This window comes from Symphalangus syndactylus, chromosome 15 (genome assembly GCF_028878055.3).
Source record: "Symphalangus syndactylus isolate Jambi chromosome 15, NHGRI_mSymSyn1-v2.1_pri, whole genome shotgun sequence".
NCBI lineage: Eukaryota > Metazoa > Chordata > Mammalia > Primates > Hylobatidae > Symphalangus > Symphalangus syndactylus.
Window position 1 is genome coordinate 44,512,011 of NC_072437.2, and position 26,253 is coordinate 44,538,263.

At 42.1% G+C, this 26,253-nt stretch overlaps 1 protein-coding gene across 1 annotated transcript; it reads right to left on the reverse strand.

Annotated features, from left to right (window-relative positions):
* Positions 1-668: 668 nt before the first annotated feature.
* On the reverse strand, positions 669-12,278 carry ACOD1 (aconitate decarboxylase 1). The gene is made up of 5 exons (XM_055244629.1): positions 12,219-12,278; positions 6,649-6,810; positions 5,603-5,692; positions 3,780-3,985; positions 669-2,297 (listed from the first exon to the last, which is right to left on the reverse strand). The coding sequence occupies exons 1-5, from the start codon at positions 12,228-12,230 to the stop codon at positions 1,322-1,324; spliced, it is 1,446 nt and encodes a 481-aa protein (XP_055100604.1). The 5' UTR covers positions 12,231-12,278; the 3' UTR covers positions 669-1,321.
* Between the last annotated feature and the right edge of the window lie 13,975 nt (positions 12,279-26,253).

Consider the following 26,253-nt stretch of genomic DNA (forward strand, 5'->3'; position numbering starts at 1 on the left):
CCTTGATGCTGGAATGAGTTAAGACTTTCAGGGACTGTAGGGAAGGCATGATTGTGCTTTGAAATGTGAGGACATGATATTTTGGGGGCCAGAGGCAGAATGATATGGTTTGACCGTGTCCCCACCCAAACGTCATCTTGAATTATAGTTTCCATAATCCCCATGTGTTGTGGGAGGGACCTGGTGGGAGGTAATTGAACCATGATGGCAGTTACATTCATGCTGCTATTCTTATGATAGTAGGTTCTCCTGAAATCTGATAGTTTCTAAGGAGCTTTCCCGCCTTCTGCTCAGCACTTCTCCTTCCTGCCATCATGTGAAGAAGGATGCGTTTGCTTCTCCTTCTGGCATGATTCTAAGTTTCTTGAGGCCTCCTCTGTCATGTGGAACTGTGAGTCAATTAAACCTCTTTTCTTTATAAATTACCCAGTCTTGGGCAGTTCATTATAGCAGCATGAGAATGGACTAATACAGCATACTTATTAATCAACATCTAGAGTTAATAGGTTGCCCTTTTATTGAACAATACCAGGGATTTGTAACACATTAACTATGATTGTTAGTGTTGCATTTTTAACCCCCCCATGACACTTCTATTATTTTAATACAGTTTAGTATTTATATAATTACTCACGTATTTACTTCTCTTTTTTCCTTTTCATTCTTTATTGCAACTCTGATTCAAATATTTTTATACTGAAAGGTGATATATTGTAGTACTTAAGACCATGGGTTCTAGAGCCAAAATGCGATTTTTCCAGACTGCTTTTTACTTCTGCTTGACAAATAGGGAAACTGAGGCAGAGGGCTAATGGTAACATGCTCAAGTCTACATCTAGTAAATGGCAGAGGCAGGATTTAAACCCACCCGTTCCCCAGTAGCACCCCTTGCACTGTGGAGGGCTTGGTAATAAGCCATGGTCTAGGAGATCTGTTGATGACATAACGCACCAGAGCCCTCTCCACTGACAGAAAATATACATGCAGGTTCACATCCCTCTAAAACCTTGGGGCTCATGAAGTCCACACATAATTCCTATGAAGAGATTAATTTTATAAGTAAATCACAGGTGAGTTGAATTTCACCCTTGTGAATGCTTACAAACTCATTTTTGTGTGTGTGTTTCATCTTGATTTAGGTAATTGGAATGGTCCTGCAAAATTTACAGGAGAAGGCTCCTTCCAGATATAAGTAGTTCTGTTTCTGGACTCTCTCCATCTTGGTTCATCTTTCCTGGGAAAGCCAACCAGCAGACCCTTGCTTTACAAACCAAATCATTGAATCTCCCCAAATGTAAAGTCATTTAGATGTTGGTAAGCCTCAGGAGAGATTTGTGATAGAATTATTACATGCTGGAGAGTTTGAAGCTACCTCTGGTGGACAGGGTCCTTTGAGAAGTGTAGTTAACACAGAACAGTCTTCTAGGTCTTCTAGATTTTCGACTATCTTTATAAGGCTTTCCACTCTGTCACAGGACAGCATCTTGGAGGCATTGGCTCTAAACTTTTCCTCTAGGTCCTCCTGGCTCAGTGGTTTTCTCCAGTGCCCATAGAAGGTATCAGAGCGATCTGTGAAGGTGGCTCCATCCTTGAGGGTGACATTTATTTCACAGTACAGTGTGTTGAAGCTTGGCAAGTTGTCCGGAGGGTACTCCAGCTCCACCTTACTGAGCAGCTCTCTCACCTGTGGCCTGTTGATCTGGCATTCATGGAATGAGGGGACAGTGATGCCACCATCAAGCAGCATTGCACAGGCCACGTACTGGAATGAATGACGGGCTTCATGCTCCGATTCCGGAAAGGGCCTGTTTACATACTGGACATTTGGTATCCTGAGCACAATTCTCTTAATGTGGTCAATCGGAAGCAGGGCTCTCTCTGCTACAAGGTGCTTTCTCACAGATGCAGCTGCGCCTGCCACCCAGTGGGTAGATAAATGTGCAGGAAAACACTTAAAGGCCACGTCCTGCTGGTCCAGCAGCCAACTGTAGGAATCTAGGTTTGGAAGGACTTTTGGGGAATAGTTGGCATAAAAGGCCCCAAATCCTGCCTCCAAGTCCAAGACCTGCTTGTTTCCTTGGAGACCCAGCATTGCCAGAAATGCAGCTTCTATCCCATGCTTGGCAGCATTGCCAATGTGGAGGGGCTTGGTCTGGGTGGCAGCATTGGCCATGGGTGCCCCAGCATGGGAAACAGCAATGGCCAGAGCTTCTTGGCACTTTGTCGAGCTAAGTCCTAAAAACTTGGATGCAGCAGCAGCACTACCCAACGTTCCTACCACGGAAGGGGGATGGAATCTGAAAAGCAAAGAAGCAGAGTTGGAGATGTACAAACCGTAACCACCAGGAGGCAGGATAGCGTAGTCATCAAGAACATTGATAATGGAGTCACACTGTCTGGGTTCAGATCTCAGCTCCATTACTTTATTAGCTATGTGATCTGGGGAAAATTATTCAACTTCTCTGTAGATTTTTTCTTACACAAAATGGTGACAGACCAGGTGTGATGGCTCATGCCTGTAATCCCAGGACTTTGGGAGGCCAAGGTGGGAGGCTCATCTGAGGTCAGAAGTTTGAGACCAGGTTGGTCAACATGGCAAAACACTGACTCTACTAAAAATACAAAAATTTGCCGGACGTGGTGGTGGGTGCCTGCAGTCCCAGCTACTTGGGAGACTGAGGCAGAAGAATCACTTGAACCTGGGAGGCAGAGGCTGCAGTGAGCTGAGATCATGCTGCTGCACTCCAGCCTGGGTGACAGAGTGAGACTGTCTCAAAATAATAATAATAATAATAAGGCCGGGCACGATGGCTCACACCTGTAATCCCAGCACTTTGGGAGGCCGAGGCAGGCAGATCACGAAGTCAAGAGCTCGAGACCATCCTGGCCAACATGATGAAACCCCGTCTCTACTAAAAATACAAAAATTAGCTGGGGGTGGTGGTGCATGCCTGTCGTCCCAGATACTTGGGAGGCTGAGGCAGGAGAATCACTTGAACCCGGGAGGCAGAGGTTGCAGTGAGCCAAGATTGCACCACTGCACTCCAGCCTGGCAACAGAGTGAGACTCCATCTCAAAAAATAAAATAAAATAAAATGGTGATAATAATAACGTCTACCTCTTAGAGTTTTAGGAGCTTTGAATAAATTAACATGTTTACAATAGTGCGTAGCACATGGTGAGTTCTTTATAAATGGTACCATTACAATTATTGCCAGAAAGGCAACAGCTATTGATTGCTGAAATCTCACCTAAGTCACTGTGAGAATTGTGGGCCTTGAAGAAACTGTGAAACTTCACTACCTAGTATTTCAATTTACTTCTCTCCTGGCAGGCTGGAGCAAGTGGCAACATAAATCTGAGACTGAGCCATATGATGTGGCTGACATTTGACCGTTTTTTATCTGCAGGATGAACAGACAGAGTAAGGATATTCTGAATGTCCTCATTAGTCTGAGGGACACTAGCTAGTCTCAGAATAGATTCTGCTTTGAGGATGAAATAAGGAATACTCAGTATACCCATGAATGCCAGAATGACATGAATCACCTTGCGACGAGAGGCCCAATTTATCTCATGGTCCAGGTTGCGCTCTCGAAGTCACCTCTTTAAATGTGGATAGAGGGTTTCGTATGTGACTGGTGTATTGACTTATCTGCCTGCACTAATGTTAACATCTTCTGCTGAGCCGGCCTCTAAGTCAGAAAGCTCTACGGAGATAATGATTGATAGATGAAGGAGATGTGACTACCTTTTGATGGGGCAAATTCTCTCCATACCTCTTTGGTATGTCATTGGCCTCCTTGGCGAAATGTAGTAGTCGGCCTTGCACTTCAATACCAACATTGAAAGCCAGCAGCAGCTCAAGGCCAGAAAACTTTGGACTCCTTGGCAGGGCTTCTGCTAAAGCTGTGAGGACAGGAAGGACAGCCCCAGAAGGGTGGGTGGCAGGGTGCCACGTGTCATCAAAATCCATGGAGTGAATCTATATAAACAGACACAAACAGCAACAAAAAGCCTTAAATTTTCCCTTAATGCAATGGCTTTTGGACCACTAAGGACTTAGTTTAGTAATAACCTTGTTTTATGTGAGATTCTTTTGATCTGATTCTCAGAAAATCTGAGAACTGTCTGTGATTTTTTTCTTTCTTTCTTTTTTTTTTTTTGAGATGGAGTCTTGCTCTGTCACCTAGGCTAGAGTGCAGTGGCATGATCTTGGCTCACTGCAACCTCTGCCTCCTGGGTTCAAGCAATTCTTCTGCCTCAGTCTCTGGAGCAGCTGGGATAACAGGTGCCCACCACTGCGCCTGGCTAATTTTTGTATTTTTAATAGAGACGGAGTTTCACCATGTTGGCCAGGGTGGTCTCGAACTCCTGACCTCATTATCCACCCGCCTCAGCCTCCCAAAGTGCTAGGATTACAGGCGTGAGCCACCGCACCCGGCCTGGCTGTGATTATTAATCACATGGCCGGGCATTGGGAAATGCTGTTCCTCTGCCAGAGGAAAGGAGTACCTTGGAGAGCAGCTTGTGAGCCCCAAGGAGCTTGGGTCTTGCCCTGGTGGCCTGAGCTCCCTCTGCCACGGCCCCTGGAAAGATCTATATTCCCCTTTAAAAACAAAGCTGCAGAATCAGGTGGCTGGCAATTCCTTCCTCCTCCACCTTTTAAATAAGTTGCACTGCAAGTTTAAAATTTATTCCATATGAGGCTGTATGTTTTTGTACCTTTTTATTATGAACTAATTTCAAACTTTTAGAGAAGTTGTAAGAATAGCACAAGAACTCTCAAACCCAGATTAACTTTTCAGCTATATATTTAAAAAATCATTATTTTCTGCTTTAAGATTTTATTCCTTTCTCCTAGCCATTTTCTTTTTCTTTATATTAAAACAGTAATAACCAGAAGTTCATTTAAAAATAGATTTTTATATCTATTTGCTGTCACTGGTGCATTTCCCACTGCTTTCAGGACATTACTTTGGAATGCACCATTGGCTTTAACTTTCAATCTCCTGAGCTATCGTCCCCATAAATCATAAAAATATCTCAAAAATCTCAACATGTCTGTTTCCAAGTTACATCTTGTAGAATACTTCCCCTGACACACAGAAAAAGCATAAAAATCATCTGTCAGATGAGAAGTACAGATTTTTGGTTCAGAAAATACAGACACTATATAGCCATTGTTCCTTTCTCAATAACTATCTGTTGAATGGATAAATGAGTGAATGAATAAAGAGCACGTTACTGGAGAGAAACTGGCCCTACAACAGGAAAAACAGAAGACATTGGGTCTGGATATGGGTTTTATATTTTTTTGCTGTTTATATTCAAGGTTTTGAATTGGGATATCTTAGGGTATTTTTATCTAAATCCTTCCATTTTCTTTCCTCTACTACACAATCTGTTTGAAAAGCATCAATTCACTGTAAAAACATAAAAACTGAATTACTACATAGGAGAGAGGGTAAGCCACTTTAGCTCTCTGACTTTCAGTTCTTTCATCTGTAAAATATACAATTTGGGCAATTTCCGAGATATTTCCTGACTCTAAAATTATTATGATTATCTAATAGTTGAAAAGATGTGAAAACCTCCTTACGGCCACACCATTCACAAAAGCAGCATATGTTGGCGGGAGCCTGATGTCTGGCCGACCCCAAACAGTGCTGGATATGTTGGAACTGTAGATCTGGAACAAAAGCAAATCAACCAGTGATAGTGTGAATACAGTATACCAAGTCACCATTTCAAGAGTTATTCTTCACCTTTGGAGGCGTTATTGATAGTTCTTACTTGAACCTTTGCCACAGATAGAAGCCCTAGTCATTGAATTCCTCTCATCCTTGTAGAATACACAACTCTCCCCTATGAAAAGGGGAGGAGATGTCGTTGCTTGATCCCAGATCATGATCCGGAAATGCTCCAGGGAAGCACATCTGAAGTTACTCTTATTTACTCCTTGGGGTAAATACCAGGGAAGATGGACTAACCGTCTATCTCAAATACACCCTAGGGAGAGCAGGAGCTCTCACGTACATCCCCACTCTCTGCTCAGAGTACTTGACCAGGCTTTTCTCCAGAGAATAATAATAATAAACTGTGAGATATTATTAGCGTATGTTTTTTTTTTCTGTTTGTTTGTTTGTTTTTAAGACAAGGTCTTGCTCTGTTGCCTCGGCTGGAGTGCAGTGGCGTGATCTTGACTTACTACAACCCCAACCTCTCAGGCTCAAGTGATCCTCCCATCTCTCAGCCTCCCGAGTAGCTGGGACTATAGGCATAGCTATCACACCTGGCTAATTTTTATGTTTTATGTTTTTGTTTTTGTAGAAATGGGGCTTTGCCATTTTGCCAAGGCTGGTCTCAAATTCCTAGGCTCAAGCCGTCTGCCCGCCTTGGCCTCTGGTAGTGCTGGGATTACAGATGTGAGCCATTGTGCCTCACTGAGTATGGTTTTAAGACAGTGACTTAGTAAAGAATATGGATGACTATTAAAACTCAGATAATAGAACATAGAAAATTATAAAAATGATATAGAACAGTGCTATGTACATCAAGTGCTGTCTATAAAACAAAGTATAGAGTGAATGTAACACATATGTACGCACGGGGTTTTATCTCTAATGTAGACCTTGAGCTTCTTACCTTGCTATATTGGCTGGCTTTGTGAAACACTTCAGTAGTGGTTCCCAGGAACCCAGCACCCAGAGTGTCTAGAATCATCCTCTTGCTCCTCTGAATAACACGATCTGTCAGGTGTCCCACTTTCAAGCCATGGATTGTTGTGGCAAAGCTTTCTGTGATAGACTTTAAAGGGAAGAGTGTTAGGACAGGGCTACACCCCACTTTACTTACACACTTCTGTTCTATAAGTCACCTTGAGGCACTTTTGTGTAAAGAGTTTTGCTCCACTACAAGAAACCCAGTTGCTCAGATTTAGTTTAATTTCTAAAAAAAAAAAAAAGATGTGTACTAAGCACCTACTACGTATGAGGCAGAGTAATGTGGGAGCACACAGCGGCCAGTTTATCTCCTCAGTCGAGTTGAGGGGCAGCATAGCAAGCACAGGACACACATTGCATGATGGGTGGTGGTGGAGGGAAGCACAGAGTTGTGGGAGGAGGACGCAAGGGACACCTCGTCTGTGTAATAGAGATTTCTGCGGGTGCAGTGCACAGCTGCTATTATGAGATACCTGCCAGGCACTGTGCTGAATGTCTCAAATATATTACCCTTTTAATACCCACAAGTCTCTAGGTAGTTATTTTTGCAGGTGAGGAGACTGAGACCTAGAGAACTGAAGTTACTAATTTTCACAGCTTTTAAATGGTGGAGTCTGAACATAAACCCCTATAGGTGTAATTCCACAATCAGTGCATCTAGCTATCAAGTCCCAAATGGTTGGATGAACATGTACCTCAGAACTGCCTGGGGTTCTTGCTGAAAAGGAACGTTTCTGGCCCCCACTCTAGACCACCAAAATTAGACTCTCCCCAGAAATGGAACCTCTGGAAGCAGAGCGCAGGATTCTGTTTTCATTAGGATCTCTAGGAGGCTCTCAAGTGCTCTGGTGCTCTTACGTCCAATATGGCAGCTACTCTCCAATGTGCCTACTGCGCACTTGAAATACAGCAAATTGAGATGTGTCATAAGAGTAAAATTAAGACTGAATTTTGAAGGCTTAGTAGGAGAAAAAGGATATAAAGCCTCTCAATAATTTAAAAATATTGATTGCATGCTGAATCAATATTCAATTCATTGACCAGGCGCGGTGGCTCATGCCTGTAATCCCAGCACTTTGGGAGACCGAGGCAGATGGATCACTTGAGGTCAGCAGTTCAAGAACAGCCTGGCCAAGGTGGCAAAACCCCATCTCTACTAAAAATACAAAAATTAGCTGGGTGTGGTGGTGGGGACCTGTAATCCCAGCTACTCAGGAAGCTGAGGTGGGAGAATTGCTTGAACCCGGGAGGCGGAGGTTGCGGTGAGCTGAGATCATGCCACTGCACTCCCGCCTGGGCAACAGAGTGAGACTCCTCTCATCTTGATAAAAAAATATTCAATATATTGATATCAACATAATAATATATGGGATATGGTGTAAATAAAACACATTATTAATTGATCAGTTTCTTCTAAACATTTTCTAAAATTTAAAATACTAGAAAATCTTAAATTACATATGTGACTTGAGAACAACTGCCTGCTCTTCCCTATTGGTGGAGACATTGATACTTGATCTGGTTATGAAAACTTAAGAGTAGTCATCAGATAATAGTGCAGGGTGATGAGAATGGAGAGTAAAGGTAGAAGTGGAAGCAAGGGCCAAGGCTGGGAGGTGTAAGAGAGTGGAGGGAGTTTGGCTCCCTTCAGCTGCAGAGTTGCATGCAGGAGACAGAGGTGAGAGGGAGAATGGATTTGCAGCTTATGACTGAATGATGAACATTATGTTACGCTAAAGACCGTGATGTCAATGGGGAGCCAAAGTGCTGTCTTAAGAAAAGTAGAGTTATGGTCAGAACTAATGTTTTGGAAAGATTCCTGTAGGCAATTGTGTAGAGAATGGATTGGAGAGGGGTAGACGGGGCAGTGAAAAGACTGCTGCAGTAGCCCCGGTTCTGGATGGGGAAATGGCAGTGCCATTGGCCAAGAGAGAGAACACAGGAAGAGGAGCAGCCTTCCAAGCAATGATGATGGGCTCAGTGTGAACTTGTTGAATATGAAGTGTCTGTGTTCATCCCACTGGAGAAGCTCATTCTGCTTCTACCCATAAGCTAGATAAGAAAAACATGTAAGATTACTTGAATTTCATAAGCAGTGGAGTACTCTGCAATTCCTTTAAAATTCAAATTCTTCAATACATAGACAGTTATTTTGTTTTCTACACATTTTTACAAGAGAGCATCTATTATGTAGAGTTAAAAACATCTACTCTTAAGTCAGATTTCACTATCTGCTCACCACCTAGTGAATGTTGGATTGCTTCCCTTTCTTGCTCTGGTTACTACATCATTGCGCAACTTAATTTGTCTCTCTCAACATCAGATACTTCATTTATAAATCTTAGCTGTAGGGTGAGGGGCTATTGGATTAGGGGACCTGGGGTATCTGGGGTTCTCTGATACTGAGCTCAGTGCCAGGACAGAGCTACAGAGATGGAACCCACGCCTAGCTGAACGTCCTTCAACCTGGCCACTGACTAGTCCCATTTACAGAGTCTCAAGTCAGATTTATCAAGTCAAGGAACACTTGCCATTTTCAAAAGGATGGGCTACTTTTTATTTCTCTGAGAGCTTTGATAGAAAGGTGGAGGGGTGTATAGGGTGGGCAAAAGCAGGAGAGAAGATGGCTGGGAGAGAGAAAGGATGCTGGCACAAAGGTTTCAGATTAGGGTGGAAGAATAATAATGTTGATTTTCACGCTGTTAGAAATTTGAGTTAAAATATTTTTAGGGGCAGAAGAAGAGAGGAAGAAAGGGTTTAAATAAGTCAATCCTAAGCCAAAAGAACAAAGCTGGAGGCATCACGCTACCTGACTTCAAACTATACTACAAGGCTACAGCAACCAAAACAGCATGGTACTGGTACCACAACAGAGACATAGATCAATGGAACAGAACAGAGTCCTCAGAAATAATGCTGCGTATCTACAACTCTCTGATCTTGACAAACCTGACAAAAACAAGCAATGGGGAAAGGATTCCCTATTTAATAAATGGTGCTGGGAAAACTGGCTAGCCATATGTAGAAAGCTGAAACTGGATCCCTTCCTTACACCTTATACAAAAATTAATTCAAGATGGATTAAAGACTTACATGTTAGACCTAAAACCATAAAAACCCTAGAAGAAAGCCTAGGCAATACCATTCAGGACATAGGCGTGGACAAGGACTTCATGTCTAAAACACCAAAAGCAATGGCAACAAAAGCCAAAATTGACAAATGGGATCTAATGAAAGTAAAGAGCTTCTGCACAGCAAAAGAAACTACCATCAGAGTGAACAGGCAACCTACAGAATGGGAGAAAATTTTTGCAACCTACTCATCTGACAAAGGGCTAATATCCAGAATCTACAATGAACTCAAACAAATTTACAAGAAAAAAACAACCCCATCAAAAAGTGGGCGAAGGACATGAGCAGACACTTCTCAAAAGAAGACATTTATGCAGCCAAAAAACACATGAAAAAATGCTCATCACCACTGGCCATCAGAGAAATGCAAATCAAAACCACAGTGAGATACCATCTCACACCAGTTAGAATGGCCATCATTAAAAAGTCAGGAAACAACAGGTGCTGGAGAGGATGTGGAGAAGTAGGAACACTTTTACACTATTGGTGGGACTGTAAACTAGTTCAACCATTGTGGAAGTCAGTGTGGCGATTCCTCAGGGATCTAGAACTAGAAATACCATTTGACCCAGCCATCCCATTACTGGGTATATACCCAAAGGACTATAAATCATGCTGCTATAAAGACACATGCACACGTATGTTTATTGCGGCACTATTCACAATAGCAAAGACTTGGAACCAACCCAAATGCCCAACAACAATAGACTGGATTAAGAAAATGTGGCACATATACACCATGGAATACTATGCAGCCATAAAATATGATGAGTTCATGTCCTTTGTAGGGACATGGATGAAACTGGAAAACATCATTCTCATTAAACTATCGCAAGGACAAAAAACCAAACACCGCATGTTCTCACTCATAGGTGGGAATTGAACAATGAGAACTCATGGACACAGGAAGGGGAACATCACATTCCAGGGACTGTTGTGTAGTGGGGGGGGGGGGGAGGGACAGCATTAGGAGATATACCTAATGCTAAATGACGAGTTAATGTGTGCAGCAAACCAACACGGCACATGGATACATATGTAACAAGCCTGCACATTGTGCACATGTACCCTAAAACCTAAAGTATAATAATATAATAATAATAATAAAAAAAGAGTTTCAAATATTGATTGGATCCCTGACTCAAAGCACAACTACCTCTTTTAAACCTCTCTTCTCACTCCCACAAATCCCACAGTTGGAGGCATGTAGTGATTGATCATTCATCTCTTCAGGGCTAGATCTGACCCAGCGGTGTCTTATGGAGGAATGTGAGACTGGGGAGCAGGTGGGGGAGGTGGGGTGGTGACATGGAGCCCTGGAGGTAATTGCACCATTCATCCATATGAGACTGTGCTGCTGGTGATACAGGAAGGTGGAGCCCCGGAATCCCCTGGAAGTCCTGAACAGCACCCTGTGTGCCAAAGAACACATGGCTGTCCCTGGCCCCTGAAGGAACGAAACGTGAGGGAAATAAACACACAGCTGCTCAGCTGTCTGTGGGCCTCGCGTTCATCTATTTCTAAAATATCTTTCTGATCTGCTTGACCTTCTCATGGCATTTGCATCTTTTTAGTTAAATACAGTGATTATTAATATATAAGTTAAGGCATAACATAAAGCCATTGAACAAATCAATTTCACAAGTCCTTTTTTTTTTTTTTTTTTTAAGAGGGAGTCTCGCTCTGTCACCCAGGCTGGAGTACAGTGACACGATCTCGGCTCACTGCAAGCTCCACCTCCCGGGTTCACGCCATTCTCCTGCCTCAGCCTCCCGAGTAGCTGGGACTACAGGCACCTGCCACCACGCCCGGCTAATTTTTTGTATTTTTAGTACAGACCGGGTTTTACAAAGTTAGTGAGCATGGTCTCAATTCCCCGACCTCGTGATCCCTCCGCCTCGGCCTCCCAAAGTGCTGGGATTACAGGACTGAGCCACCGCACCCGGCCCACAAGTTCTTTCTATGAGTCCAGCACTGTTCTAAGCTCTCAAGAATGCCAAGTCAGTACTGGATGGTTCCTGCCTCAAAAGGCTTATCTTCTACAGAAGGTGGTAACAGTAAATAGATTAACAGAAACACAATCTGGCAGTGTCATAATGGACACATAAAACTAGGGGGTTAAAATTCAATGAACTTGTCATGATTCATCCCCTTCCTAACTTTGTACAATAGAATCATGTATCTCATTTGAAAAACAGTAATAAAAGCCACTATGCAGTTAATTAGGTAGCCCACATGTTATAAGAAAAGTTAAAGCAGAAGCAGGTATTTCTTAAAAGGAGAGGGCAACTGAAGAAATTGAGGAAGGAAGAAGTCCGCTAGAAAAGCAATTTAAGTAAGTCACATAAAATGCCACAATACCTTGAGCATCATTTTGTTGTAAAGAGGAGGTTCAGTTCAGGAGGAGTGAACCAGAGGAGTAATTTGTTTGCTGGATGTCTGACTGCCTTTATACCCTTCGCTCTTCTCAAACCCATTTCCTTTCATTTTGTTCTAACCCTAGAATTTCTGTCATTTCAACACCTTCTGACTAGACTCACTTTAACTTCCTCTTTAAGGAATTGTTTAACTCTTCTGTGGATGAAGAATTCAATGAGGCTAGGATGTACAGTAATCGTGATCGTATGATTCCTCACAGGCATCAGAAAAAGTAAATTTATAGTGCCTTTTGTGCCTACATAGATTATGTCAATACCAGAAGAATATTCACACTCTTTTAACTAGGTATTCTACTTCTGAAAATTTATCCTAAGGAAGTAAGCATGGATGTATGGAAAATGTTAGGGAAAAAACTCCACCTGCACACAAACAAAATTTATACCCTTGCTTATAAGATCAAAAATTGGAAACATGGCTGGGTGCATTGGCTCACACCTATAATCCTAGCGCTTTGGGAGGCCAAGGTGGGAGGATTACTTGAGGCCAGGACTTTGAGACCGGCCTGGGCAACAAAAAAAGACCTTGCCTCTACAAAAAATAAAAAATAAAAAAATAGCCAGGTGTGGTGGCGTGTGCCTGCAGTCATAACTACTTGGGAGGCTGAGGCAGGGGGATCACTTGAGCCCAGGAGATTGAGGCTGCAATGAGCTATGATCACATGACTGCCCTCCAGCTTGGGTGACAGAGCATGACCCTGTCTCAAAAAAAAAAAAAAAGGAAAACAATCAAATGCCCTCAAATTGGTTAGGTAAAATGTGGCATGTGCAATATTTAATGTATGTGCCCATTTTCCCCTTCCACCTCACCCTGTTGGTCACTGTTGTCCAGGGACAAATGTGCCATCCAGAAGTTTCTGGCAACTTGAGATTAAGAACCTGGAAGGGCATTGGTGGTTAATGAACTTTTCCCCAGCTTGTACCCTTGCTCATTCCTGAACTGCTCTTTCCGTATTTGCACGTCTCTGATTCTTGGTCCTCTGCCTGGCTTCTGGAATATAGTGCCTTCCTCTCTGCCATCCTGCTATTGCTGGAGTCTGCTTCAACACAGCTTGTCCAGGCCTCTTTGCCTATAATCAATCACTATGATATGGCTTGCCTGGAATTAACTCTGCTCCTCTGGGCAATTGCCACTTCCCCTGGATTGCCTAGTCCTGGCCAATTGGTTTGCACTTACAGTGGGTACCAAAAACAAGTGATTTCAAATCTGAACCTGTTGTTCTAGATATGGTGGCAGAATTTGTCTTTGGAGAAGACTGCATTTAAATTGTGGAGGAAATCTCCATGAGCCTTGAGGTTCCATTTCAATCCTATTAGGGAAGAGTTTGGGACAAAGGAGTTAAAATGCTCTGTGTGAAAATGCAAAAGCTGGTCTTTCTTGTGGGTGGGAGGAATTCCCTCTTATCCTGGGGTGGGTCAGCCTTTTTGTTTTATTCAGGTCTTCAACTGATTTAATGAAGCCCATTCACATTAGGGAGGAAAATCTGTTTTACTCAATCTATTGATTTAAATGTTAGACTCATCCAAAACATTCTCACAGAAACACCCAGAGTAATGTTGGACCAGCTATCTGGGCACCATGTGGCCCAGTTAAGTTGACATAACCATCACACATAGCAATAGATAGTTAATAAGGCTCCTAGCTGATAATATGACTTATAAGGGCCCTTATAAAACTGTAGTTATCTCTTCATGTTCATATCAAGCTTAGCGTCTGCCACCCACCACCCATTATGGGGCCATGATTTTTATCGTCTAAGGGACCTTTGTAGCAATGATTCCCTCTTACTTCTTATATCTTCTCTCCCTACCCTTCTACCTTTTTCTTCCTCTTCACTCTACAACTTCCCTTTCCTTATCATTCATCTAAGCTAGTGGTCTTAAGTGGGGATGAGTTTGTTCCCAGAGGACATTGGGCAATGTCTGGAGATATTTTGGTTGTCACCAAATTGGGTAGAGTCCAGGTATGTTGCTAAACATTCTACAATGTACAGTACAACCCCAACAACAAAAGAATTACCAGGCCCAAAATGTTAATAGCACCAAAGTTGAGAAAACCCTGTCTGAAGTTTTACACACTTTTTACTTTAGGAAGTTACATCTAGGGCTGGGCTCGTGCTTGTAGTCCCAGCACTTTGGGAGGCTAAGGCAGGAGAATCACATGAGCCCAGGAGTTTGAGACCAGCCTGGGCAGCATAATGAGACTCCATTGTGGCAGGCCAGGTCTCACTAACCTAGGCCTCCATAACAACAGTTTCAGCACTGACTGAGTAGTTAGGTTAAATGTTAAAAGCTGATAGAGTCAGTGCCCTCATACAAAGGCTAGAATGCAACAAAAGCCCACCAAGAGTTTTGCCTAGGCCTTTCCCGGATCTTAAAGCATGACAAAATAATGAAGGAATTCTTAACAGGACCCATTTAGGATTAAACAAGTTTTATTGTGGGTCTGAAGGAACTCCCCAGACCTCCACAAACAAGCTTTATTGGGGACTATAGGAACTCTCCAGACCTCCATGATCTTGTCTTCATCAGACAAAATATGGGTAATCACTCCAGCACCTGAATGCATTTAGATTAAGTAAATTTACTGAGGCTCCAGAGGAAGGTCTTCAGGACTCAGATCTTAGTCATAGATTAGAAGAAGTTAATCATGTATGTCTTTAGATGAATGCACACTTACACACAGACATATCACTTAGAAGGTATATAAGCTCTGGGAAACTTTGTAATTTTGAGTTGGTCTGGTGATAATTTCCAGGCCTTCTCCCTGTGACTGGTTACAGAAATAAAAACCTCTCTTCTTTCCCAGTTCATCTGCATCTCATTATTGCACCATGAGAATAAGCAGCCCAACCCTTGGTTTGGTCCAGGAACACTGTCTGTACAAGAAAAAAAAAAAGAACTACATCGAAGAGCCCACCACGACATCCTAAGTTTAGGTTATGTGCCCTACCTATATGTTCCCATGGGATATAAGATTCCCTTCTTTGAACCCTTTGTAAGATAGGAACATTCTTTTTAGGCAGGGAACTGATCTACCCTGTTGATGACAATATCCCAGGGTCTCACACAGGACTCCACACATAGGTGATGCTCAGTAAATGTTGAATGAATTAATGCAAATCTGATGCTTTCAATTAGTCAGTCTTATTAACTCATGCTCTCATCCCCAACAGAAATGTGTCAGGAGAATCTATTTTTTATTTTATTTTTTTTGAGACGAAGTCTTGCTCTGTCGCCCAGGCAGGAGTAGAGTGGCACGATGTCAGCTCACTGCAACCTCTGCCTCCCAGTTCAAGCAATTCTTGTGCCCCAGCCTCCTGAGTAGCTGGGATTACAGGAACCCACCACCACACCTGGCTAATTTTTATATTTTTAGTAGAGATGGGGTTTTGCCATGTTGGCCAAGCTGGTTTCGAACTCCTGACCTCAGGTGATCTGCCCACCTCGGCCTCCCAAAGTGCTGGGATTACAGGTGTGAACCACCACACTGAGCCGAGAATCTGTTTTTTAATGGCTGTGGCTTTTATCCTGTTCTGGAGTGCTGGTCTGCCAGCAAATAGAATACAATGAATAGATCTTTCTCTTCATCCTGATAACAGCAGTTCCCCTATAAGGGATGCTTGTGGGAGAATGTGAACTGTCAGAGTAAACTGGAAATATTTGAAACAACAAATCAGGAATGTGAGAATAGACACTATTTTTAAAAAAGAAAAGCCATTAAATCTGTTTAATTTTGTCCAAAATAGCTGATTACAGTCTTTGAATTTCAGGTTCCTTTTTTCTGACTTGCCCTTCTTTGCCACTATTGGGCAACATTGGATGAGTCAATCTCTGGATTGTTATGATTAAGTTTCATCTGATTGTAAGCCAATGTTTTAGGAGAAGATACAGCGGTAGCAATCAGGGTTCATTTCCCCGATTAATTTTTTGTTAATTCATTTGGGTCATTGAAACGTACTTACCATGAGAATGGTTTTATAAAAGATGAAACTTGGGGCAAATTGTGTATAATTTCTTTAAAATAACAACAGCAACACTTATCAACAATTACCAAAATTGTTTCCACCTTAGGCCATTATCTATCTGCCATTTTTCTGGTTCCATTTTTCCCAGCCCTTAGGACAGCATCACATTTTTCTTTTCTTTTCTTTCTTTCTTTTTCTTTTTTTTTTTTTTTTTGAGTCAGAGTTTCGCTCTTGTTGCCCAGGCTGGAGTGCAATGGCACGATCTTGGCTCACTGTAACCTCCACCCTCCTGGGTTCAAGTGATTCTCCTGCCTCAGCCTCTGGAGTAGCTGGGAATACAGGCCCGCGCCACCACGCCTGGCTAATTTTTGTATTTTTAGTAGAGACAGGGTTTCACCATGTTGGCCAGGCTGGTCGACAGCATCACATTTTAACAAGGAAGGTATAAAATATTAAGAAACTATATTTAAAAACAAATATTTAGGAGAATGCCTCACAGAGTCAATGTTTATTTTGTATGTATATGTACATCGTGCCTTTGTTTCCTTTATTAATCTTTGTATGGAATTTTTTAAGCGTATAGGAAGGGATTAAGTTGCAGGGACCATAAAGTGAGGAATCAGTACTATTGAATGGATTTGTGGCTGTAAAAGCATTGCTTAAATATGACTGTCTCAACATATTTTATTGTGAAGAAACCTCTCCATTTGTGAAAGCTCAGCATGGTTATAATGCATTCTCCAAATCATTCTACCTTGAAGAAAAGTATTGTTTGTAGCTTTCTTATAAGCATCAAATAGACTTAGTGTTTCTTAGTTAACTAGCAAACATTGAGTGATTATCCACGGGCTGTATTGCCCTGTACCAAATGTCTGCTAAAAACAGAGTAAAATGGATTGATGCCTTATTTGAATAAGTCCAGCAGACTTTAAAAAATATTCCATGCAGAAATTGTTTATGCACATTTAGCAGACAGAATAGAATCAAGGTAGTTTGTGCTCTTTTAAACTTAAATACAGAATTATCCCAGACTTCAAAAGCAATATAGTTAAATATCTCAACAGTAGAAATCTAGTTACATTCTTTTGATATTCCCATTTCAAACCAGAGACTCTATTGGAATATCAAGTCTTTTTTTTTCATCTCAGAGCAATTTTCTGCAATTTTCTGGATTCCATTTCTTCTTTATTTCTCTTTCTGAATATAGATTATTATGACTCTGCTTTTTTTCTCCATGTCTCCACTTGAGTTTTATGATCTCCATAGTTTTGCATAGAATTTCCATTCAGTGTTCTGGTAGAATTGTATGACTTGGTCTTCTAATCACTAATTTGTTCTTCAGTTGTGCCCATTTGGCTTTTCAGCTCCTAATATATTTCTTATTTTGGCAACCATGTTTTTTTTTATACTAACTCTTGTTCTCTGGTGAACATTTTACATAGCAATATTTTCTTATGATATGTCGTAATGGTTTGTGATCCTAATGTCTCAAAAGGGAGTCACTCATGTCAAGCCGCATTAAGCCCACAGTGAAGCTGCACCTGCCTCAATGCGATAAACATACCTGTAATGGACAGAGGTAATAGCACCTGTTGTAACCAGGTACCACCCAAGACCTGTACTGAACCCAGTAGAAAGTGAAACGTGGCTGAGGATTGTAAAAGCAGCAAAGACCAGGCCTTCTCAGAGATGCCTTTGGAGACTCTGCCCGGGGTAAGTCTGAGGCCTTCTTCTGTCTTGGTGGATGTCAGCATAGAGAAGCAGTGACCCTACCAAGGACTCAGGACCCACTTGACTGGTGTGTTAACCATTGGTCACCAGCACCGTTGCTGTGGTTTGTTACCTGCCTCTGATTACTCTCTGTGCGTTGATATTAATTGCATAGTTGGTGGTGTGTGAAGGCCTCTGCACAAACAGTGAATTTGAACACATGTAATTGGCTATTGAGACATTGTGAAGGCGGAAGCTTCTGTTGGAGTTAGTGCCCGTAAGTGTGAACTTAATTAACATATCCATTGGCATGGCCAGTAATGTCTTGTTTTATGAATCTTGTAACTTCTCAGTGTCTTTGAGAAAATTACTTCAAATATTAAATACGAGTTTTCTTCCGGGACCTTTTACAAGGCTTCTTCATCTTGGCACCTCTCTTTCATGCTGTTGGTCTTACTCATGTCAAGTGATTCTGTGTTGTTCTTTCATATATTGACAAATAACAGATTAAGTCAGATTGTAGTGTTGGGACATGACCCTCAACTGCAGGATTTCTCTGACTGCTGTCGACATGCCTCTGTGCCCTCAATTCCCCAAGCTAAAATGACCACCCCTAGGCTTGGAGATCATGGGGTTTGCTAGTCATTTCTTAAGGAAGCTCTTAAACTCAGCTAAAGTGAGAGGCACTGGTCAGGGTGCCAAAAGAGCAAGGCTAACTGTTCAGCCATGCTTTCATATTACAGTGTTAACATTTAAAAAATCTGCAGGTCACAGATCTACAGAGAGAGCTTCAGGTTTATTCACTATTATCTCAATTAATTAATTAATTTATTTATTTTTGAGACAGAGTCTTGTTTCATCTCCCAGGCTGGAGTGCAGTGGCACAGTCATAGCTCGCTGTAACTCCAAACTCCTGGGCTCAAGTGATCCTATCACCTCAGCCTCCCAAGTAGCTGGGATTATAGGTGTGAGCCTCTCACCCCGCCTCTGTCGTCTCATTTTGGATTACACCAAACGTTAGAATGTTCAGTGTCTGCTGTGGGTCCAATCGGCTGTGGTCAGGGCTGCTGGAGTCTTGTGGGACTTCCATGGTCACTTCGTCTTCAGAGGGGACAGTGGCATGCCACGCATTATTGGGCTTGGCTCCTCAGGTGTGATGATATTCCCTTAAGAATTGTCATCATCTGCTTTTCATTTTTTTTTTTTTTTTTTAAAGACAGAGTTTCGCTCTGTTGCCAGGCCTGGAGTGCAATGGTGCGATCTCGGATCACTGCAACCTCTGCCTCCTGGGTTCAAGCGATTCTCCTGCCTCAGCCTCCATAGTAGCTGGAACTACAGGCATGTGCCACCACTCCCAGCTAATTTCTTTTGTATGTTAGTAGAGACGGGGTTTCACCGTGTTGCCCAGGCTGGTCTCGAACTCCTGAGCTCGGCCTCCCAAAGTGCTAGAATTACAGGCATGAGCCACTGTGCCCGGCCTGCTTTTCATATTTTTCATGTGGCTTTGACTGTCCCATTTAGTAAATCATAGATCATTAAGCAAGATATTTTGTTGCTCTCTTGGTGATTTTATCCCCTTCTCCATTTGTATTTTTATGGTTGTTGGGGCTCAGAAAACAATACCTTCAAATGAAAGCCTCAGAAGCAGCCTCAGAAGCAAAGTCTGTCTCCAACCTTCTGCCCCCTGTCTCTCGCCCCTCATTCTCCCTAAGGCAAAGCATAGAAATTAGAATCTCTTTTCCCTAAAGCCAGCCATAGAGCCTAAAAATATTCCTCTAACCTTCCCGCACATTTCTGTGTAACAACTGGCCATAAAGAAATTAAGACTCTCATTTCAGGCTGGGCGCAGTGGCTCATGCCTGTAATCTCAGTACTTTGGGAGGCCAAGGCAGGCAGATCGCTTGAGCGCAGGAGTTCAAGACCAGCCTGGGCAACATCGTGAAATCCCATCTCTACAAAAAATACAAAAGTTAATTGGGTGGTGACACACACCTGGAGTCCTAGCTACTTGGGATGCTGAGGTGAAAGAATTGCTTGAGCCAGGGAGGCAGAAGTTGCAGTGAGCTGAGATCGTGCCACTGCACTACAGCCTGGGTGACAGAGTGAGACCCTGTCTCAAAAAAAAGGCTTTCATTCAGAGTGGTTCTACCCAAGAGAAAGGAGTGCTGCACAGAGAAGCCAAGAAGAATCTGGGCATGCAGGCCTTGCTGGGTTTCCCCCACTCAGTCTATCACCAGTAGCTCATACTCTTTTTGTCCAATCCCCTCACTAAATGGTTGTCCCTATGTCATAGAACCTAAGCATAAAAATGAACAGTTTCCCCTGTATTTTTAGGCCTCCATCCTGAAGACTTCCGTGTCACATAAACCTATGATCAAGTATACTTGTTATACTTTTCTCTTGTTAATTTCTCATTTGTTATAGGTGTATTAGCTACAACCTTTATGATGGGAAAGAGGGATCATCTGGGTGATAAATGAGAACTCTAAAAATTGCTTTGTGAAATTAGAGGAGAGGGCATAAGGAAGGGAGAGAGAGAAGGGGCAGGAGAGAGAGAGAATCACAAAGAGCCATCATCTGATTGCTGAGGCTGGACTCCACGGAAATATTACCCATGGGCTTATCTTGGCGAGTGACCACATATTCACAGGACTAGTTATCAGCTTTGCAGGATTTATTCAATCCCAAAGTTGACTAGAATCTTGGGGACTGACTCTAGTAACCCAAGTCACATGAGAATGAAGAATCAATCAGAATTCCAATTTATTAATTTACATTGATCAGAATTTTATCATTTCTAATATCTACAGGAGTCTGTTCTTGAGGCCCTTCTCTGTATCAAGGTGCCTGGGAAGGCAAGTTAACCATACTCACTTGGTTAGTAGGGAAAGAATGAGTGCTGAGGGCTCCCTCACACAGACCACTGAGAAGCCATGATATTGTCTGTCTCCCTGGTGCCCAAAACATATGGGTCCACAAGATTCTCTGCTATGTGTACTTTTCCAAATTCTTATTTTGCTCCTCATAAATTATCTTTATTTTGCTAACCTTTTAGCCTTTGTGAAAACATGGCATGAACTTACAGCACAATGCAATCAGACATTCCTGGATTTTAAATTTATACCCCAACACATTACCCTTGTTTTGTGATTGGGTAAGTGAGATCTGTACCCTCCAAGTGAATTACACAAAACAACACAGTCTCTGAATATTATAGAGATGACAGCTAATACAAAAAGCTCACTATCATCATGTTTCAATAAGAAAAATTCTTGTCAGTTGAAATATTTGTCATGACTCATTCAAAGTATGCAAATTAGCTATGCATTTCAACATCTTAATACTTCCTCCAAATTTTAGGAAAATAGTTAGAATTAATGTAGCCTCTTGTGATGTTTCGAAGGCTTGGTATTTTCCATATGACTACTTGGGTTCTGCCTTCCAGAATTCCTACTTCGTGTTGCTCCCTTCCTCCTTCCCTTCTTTTTTACCCCTTGGTATTCACAAAGAACATATTTCCCCGCCCTCACTGTTTAACATTATTAATAAAATCTAGTTTGCAAAGATTTTCAAACTTTCTGACTATGGCTTTATGTTTTGAACTAGCATTACCTTTTCCCCCACAAACTAAAAAAAAACAAAAACCCGTCTTGCTCTTAGATGTGTGAAAATGGGAAAAGGAATGGTAGAAATCAACAGAAAACCTTTTATACATGAGAAACACTGTGCTAAGGACTGTGGATGTGGAAGAATAAGATGATAGGGAAATACAATTAAAAACAAAATCTCCTCCCAGCCCAGAAATCCTCTCTATTGAGAAAGCAGAGAAAGAAAACACATTTATTATTGAATAAGCATTAAACCAGAATGTAATGCACATCACAGGCAATCCTCTAAGAGATGGCAAAGACAGAATTCTCATCCTTTTATATAACCAAGCAGATACAACCCAATACATGCGTGTTGTCAAGATAAACAATAACTAGTTCTCAAGAAGACATGACAGCACCATTTGTTGCACAGCTCATTCTAACTTTACTTGATAATTAGGGTGACCATCTGTATTAGCTAATTTTCTAGAAGAAAAACAAATTTCATATCATGTTGACAGGATTGCTATAAAGAAAGTAGTTTTTCAACATGGAGGCGCCCATCAAAGTTAGGCATTCCCGTGTTGTGTGTGAGGTGGCCCTCAGCATCCATTCTTCCCTTAACTAACCGAGTGAACATTGATAACTTGCCTTTCCAGGCACCTTGATACAGAGAACGGCCTAATAGCAGACTCCTTATAGACACTAGAAATGATAAAATTCTGATCAATATATATCAATAAATTGGAATTCTGCTTGACTCTTCATTCTCATATAACTTGAGTTAGGGAGAGTCAGTCCCCAAGATCCTAGTCAACTTTGGGTGCACTGATTGACTCAAGCCCTGCAAAGCTGATAACTAGTCCTGTGACAATATGAGCCCATGGTTAATGTTACATCTCATTTTCCTCTGTATCTATAGTATCTATTATCTACCACATTCTGGGTGCTGAATGAATAAATATGGATCCTGGGTGCATATGGTAGTTCCAAGTCCTCATCCCATTCTGGTCTTTAAACAGTTGAGAAGTAATATTTCAGTCTTGAGAGTGACATTCTGCTTGCATGCCCTAAATTGGACAACAGGGACTTCCCTGAAGGGTTTAGAATTGCCCTGTCTCCATAGACTTCTGGAATTTTAGGGACCAGTTTCAGCTCAGACACTCACCTTAGCATAGGATGAAACCTGGGGGTGGGACCAGTTGCTATCAGGGAGTAATGAGGGGGAGTTTAGAGAGGCCAGGTGGCCTTCCTGGGAAAATGCCTTCATGTGGTCAACTGCATGTCCATGGCTGGATCTAGCTTTGGTACTGAGGATTTAGAAGCAATCTGCCACCGGTGAAATGACAGTCTCACTAACAAACTTGTGAGAGTCTGACGCATAGATCAGAGTGCCAACGTATCATTTTAGTTCCTTTATATTACAAGGCTAATTTATTTCATTATCTGGGGTCCTTCCCTATAGCAACATGGCTGGGAAGCCAGATGAGTCATGGAATGTTGCTTGCCAAATGTGGAACTGGAATGAAGCAGTGGGAGGGTGTATTAGTCATGGTTCTCCAGAGAAATAGAACTAATAGGATATATGTAAATATATAAGAGATTTATTATGGGGATTGGCTCACATGATTATGGAGGCCAAGAAGTCCCACAATCTGCCATATGTAAGCTGGAGAACCAAAAGGTGGTGTAATTCAGTCCAAGTCAGAAGGCCTGAAAAGCAGAAGCTCCAACATCCTAGGGCAGGAGAAGATGCAAGTGCCAACTCAAGAAGGAAGAGAGCAAATTTGCTCTTCCTTTGACATTTTGTTCTATTTGGGCCCTCAATGGCTTGGATGATGCCCTCCCACCTTGGTGAGGGTAGATCTTCTTTGCTCAGTCTACTGATTCAAATGCTAATCTCTTCTAGAAACACCCCCACAAACACACTCAGAAATAATGTTTTACCAGCTATCTGAGCATCCCTTAGCTCAGTCAAGTTGATACATAAAATTAACCATCACAGGATTGGAGGGACATTTACCAAGGCCTTGGGAAAGCCAGTTGGAAGTCCCTGTCCCAATATAGCAGATACTTTTCTGTTGGTATTTGCCAGATACAAATTCTCCCTAGTTTATGCTAGTTAGCTTCTGTTCCTTCTTTTTCTTTGTTCCCCTTTTAAAATTCCATACTAATCATTCACCTGTTGTTGCAACACTCAGACACGTGACAGCACATAGTGGTTAGGCCATCTTTTCAGTATAGTTCTTGCAAGAGATTAAACTTGAGTTCTTGTAACTGGTAAGATGGCAGCTCAACAGTTATGGCACATCTTCAGACATAGTGGCACATAGTGTCTCCCTGAGGCCATACCAATTCTTGGAAGTCTCTCGTTTCATCTAATACGTGGTATGGGTCATTTGTACACAACTCAGTCATTGTCATGGATTTGGCTAGCTTAATCTGTATTTCTCAGTTCTGAGGTGGCTTATGTTGCTTCAATGTGCCAATAACAAGGATTAGGCCCAGTAGTATATGGAGTTGATCATGTCTTAAAGTATCAAAATCTTAGGGTAAATAATTAGTGAAAAGTTGAAGTACAAATAGGAAATCATCTGAGGAATGAGATGATTAAAAAAACAAGTCCAAAAGCAAGAAGTCTCAAGTCTTCTGCCACCATCCATGAAACTGCGGTAGGCTTACCCATTAACTTGCACGTAGGGCAATATCTCAGACCATTCTCAGTTCTTGACAAAGCATCCTGAAGAAGGAAAACATGCTTCTGAATTGCACAAAGGCACCCTATGTACTAGCAACAGCTTGGAAGGAACTAAGTCTAGACCATAAATATGAAGAATAAAGAACCTGGGCCGGGCACAGTGGCTCATGCCTGTAATCCCAGCACTCTAGGAGGCCAAGGTGGGAAGATCACTTGAGGTTAGGAGCTCTACACCAGCCTGGGCAACATGGTAAAACCCTGTCTCCACCAAAAAAATAAAATACATTAGCCAGGTTTGGTGGTACACACCTGTAATCCCAGCTACTTGGGAGGCTGAGACAGGAGAATCACTTGAACCCAAGAGGCGGAGGTTGTAGTGAGCTGAGATCGTGCGACTGCACTCCAGCCTGGGCAATAGAGTAGGACTCCATTTCAAAAAAAAAAAAAAAAAAAAGAACGTGGAGATGATGAATAAGCAGGGACTGTGTTTTCCTATCCTTGAGTTTCTCATTTACCTGCAGTTGGGCCCATCACAACTTCCAGGATCAATGCTGACAAACTTAAAAGATGCAAGACACTCAACCCTGGACACTAATAAACTCACTTTCAGGAGATTTTGGAACTCTGATGCCTAGGTAGTGCCTCAGACCAATGAAACAGACTCTCTGGGGGTAGAAGCCAGGTATCGGTAGTTTAAAAAGCTCCCCAGGTGATTCCATTTGCAGCTAAGGTGAGAGCCAGTGGTGTGGCCTTAAGTTCTGAGAGTTACTGATGATGACACATCCTTGTGGGTGGCCAGCACACACACATCTCCTAATGGTACCCCAGAGATTTAAGGTGTGTTCCTTTTTTCTGATACGTACCTGACTTTGGGCAGAGTCCTGCCCTTTCCCTAGTTCGATGCTACTCTTGCTTGGTCTTTCTCTAGGACCCATAGATCTCTTCAGATGGCTCCTCTTATCTGCTTGCATTTCTGACTTTTGTCTAATCTCTCACAAATTGTGTTAAACTTCATTGGTTTATTGGTTAATTTGTTCAGTTAATTCTTTCAAGACCCTAAGCACTGAAAGAAATATGGAACCCTTATTTTCTTTCCCCCCACTTGTAATAAAAGTTAATATTTATTAAGCACTTACTATATAGAAGGCATTATTCTAAGAACTTTGCAAATCTGATGTAATACTCAATTCTAACAAAAAATCCATTATCCTCATTTTACAGATGATAAAACTGAGGTGATGCAAGATGAGTAAATTCCAAAGTTATCTAGCTGTTACATGGTAGAGCCGGGACTTAGAGACAGGCAGTCTGGCTGTAGAGATTACACCGAGTCACACTAACCAGTAACATTAATATGAAGAACCTGAATACTGTGATTTTCAACATGATGTCTATTTTCATGCTTTCTTGAAAAATGTTATATTCTTCACAATTTTTTTTTCTCACTATTTTAGTGTCCCTGTTTAGTGGGTACCTTAAGCACATGCCTATCTCCGTGTTGGGCAATCCAGCACTGCTCTACTAACCCCTGTCAGGCTTCCCTCCTGCTGACTGCTGGTTTCAATGACATCCCTATGCTCAGATGTAGGGAATGCTCCTGCCTGATGAAATTTCAGTCAGAGCTGGTGGCAGGGTCTGCTTTTCCAGGGCCCACTCACCAGTGTGGGCAGATTTGTTAAGTGCTCCTTTCCTGCAGTTAACTTAGCCATGGCCAGACTGTCCTGGATGTCTCAGACCCAAGACAGCCTTGATTTCTGTCTTAATAGAAAACAATAAAATCGGTCCATGTTGGCAGGAAATTTACTTTAGAGCAGGGTGTTAATTGTTCAGAGCAGTGGTTCTCAAACGTTTTGTACATCAGAATCCTCGAGCTATCTAGTGCAAACACAGATTACTGGGCCTTAACCCAAAGTTTCTCATTCAGAATGTCAGGGATGTGCCTGAGAATTTGCATTTTTGGATAAGTTCCCAGGTGATGCCTGTGCTGCTGGTCCC

Excerpts from the sequence above, each read along its gene's own strand:
- ACOD1 (XM_055244629.1), bottom strand. Across the intron at positions 5,693-6,648 it reads AAGCCAGCCAATATAGCAAG|ATCTACAGTTCCAACATATC; the intron begins GTAAGAAGCTCA and ends CTTTTGTTCCAG. Across the intron at positions 3,986-5,602 it reads CTTTTGTGAATGGTGTGGCC|ATTCACTCCATGGATTTTGA; the intron begins GTAAGGAGGTTT and ends CTGTTTATATAG.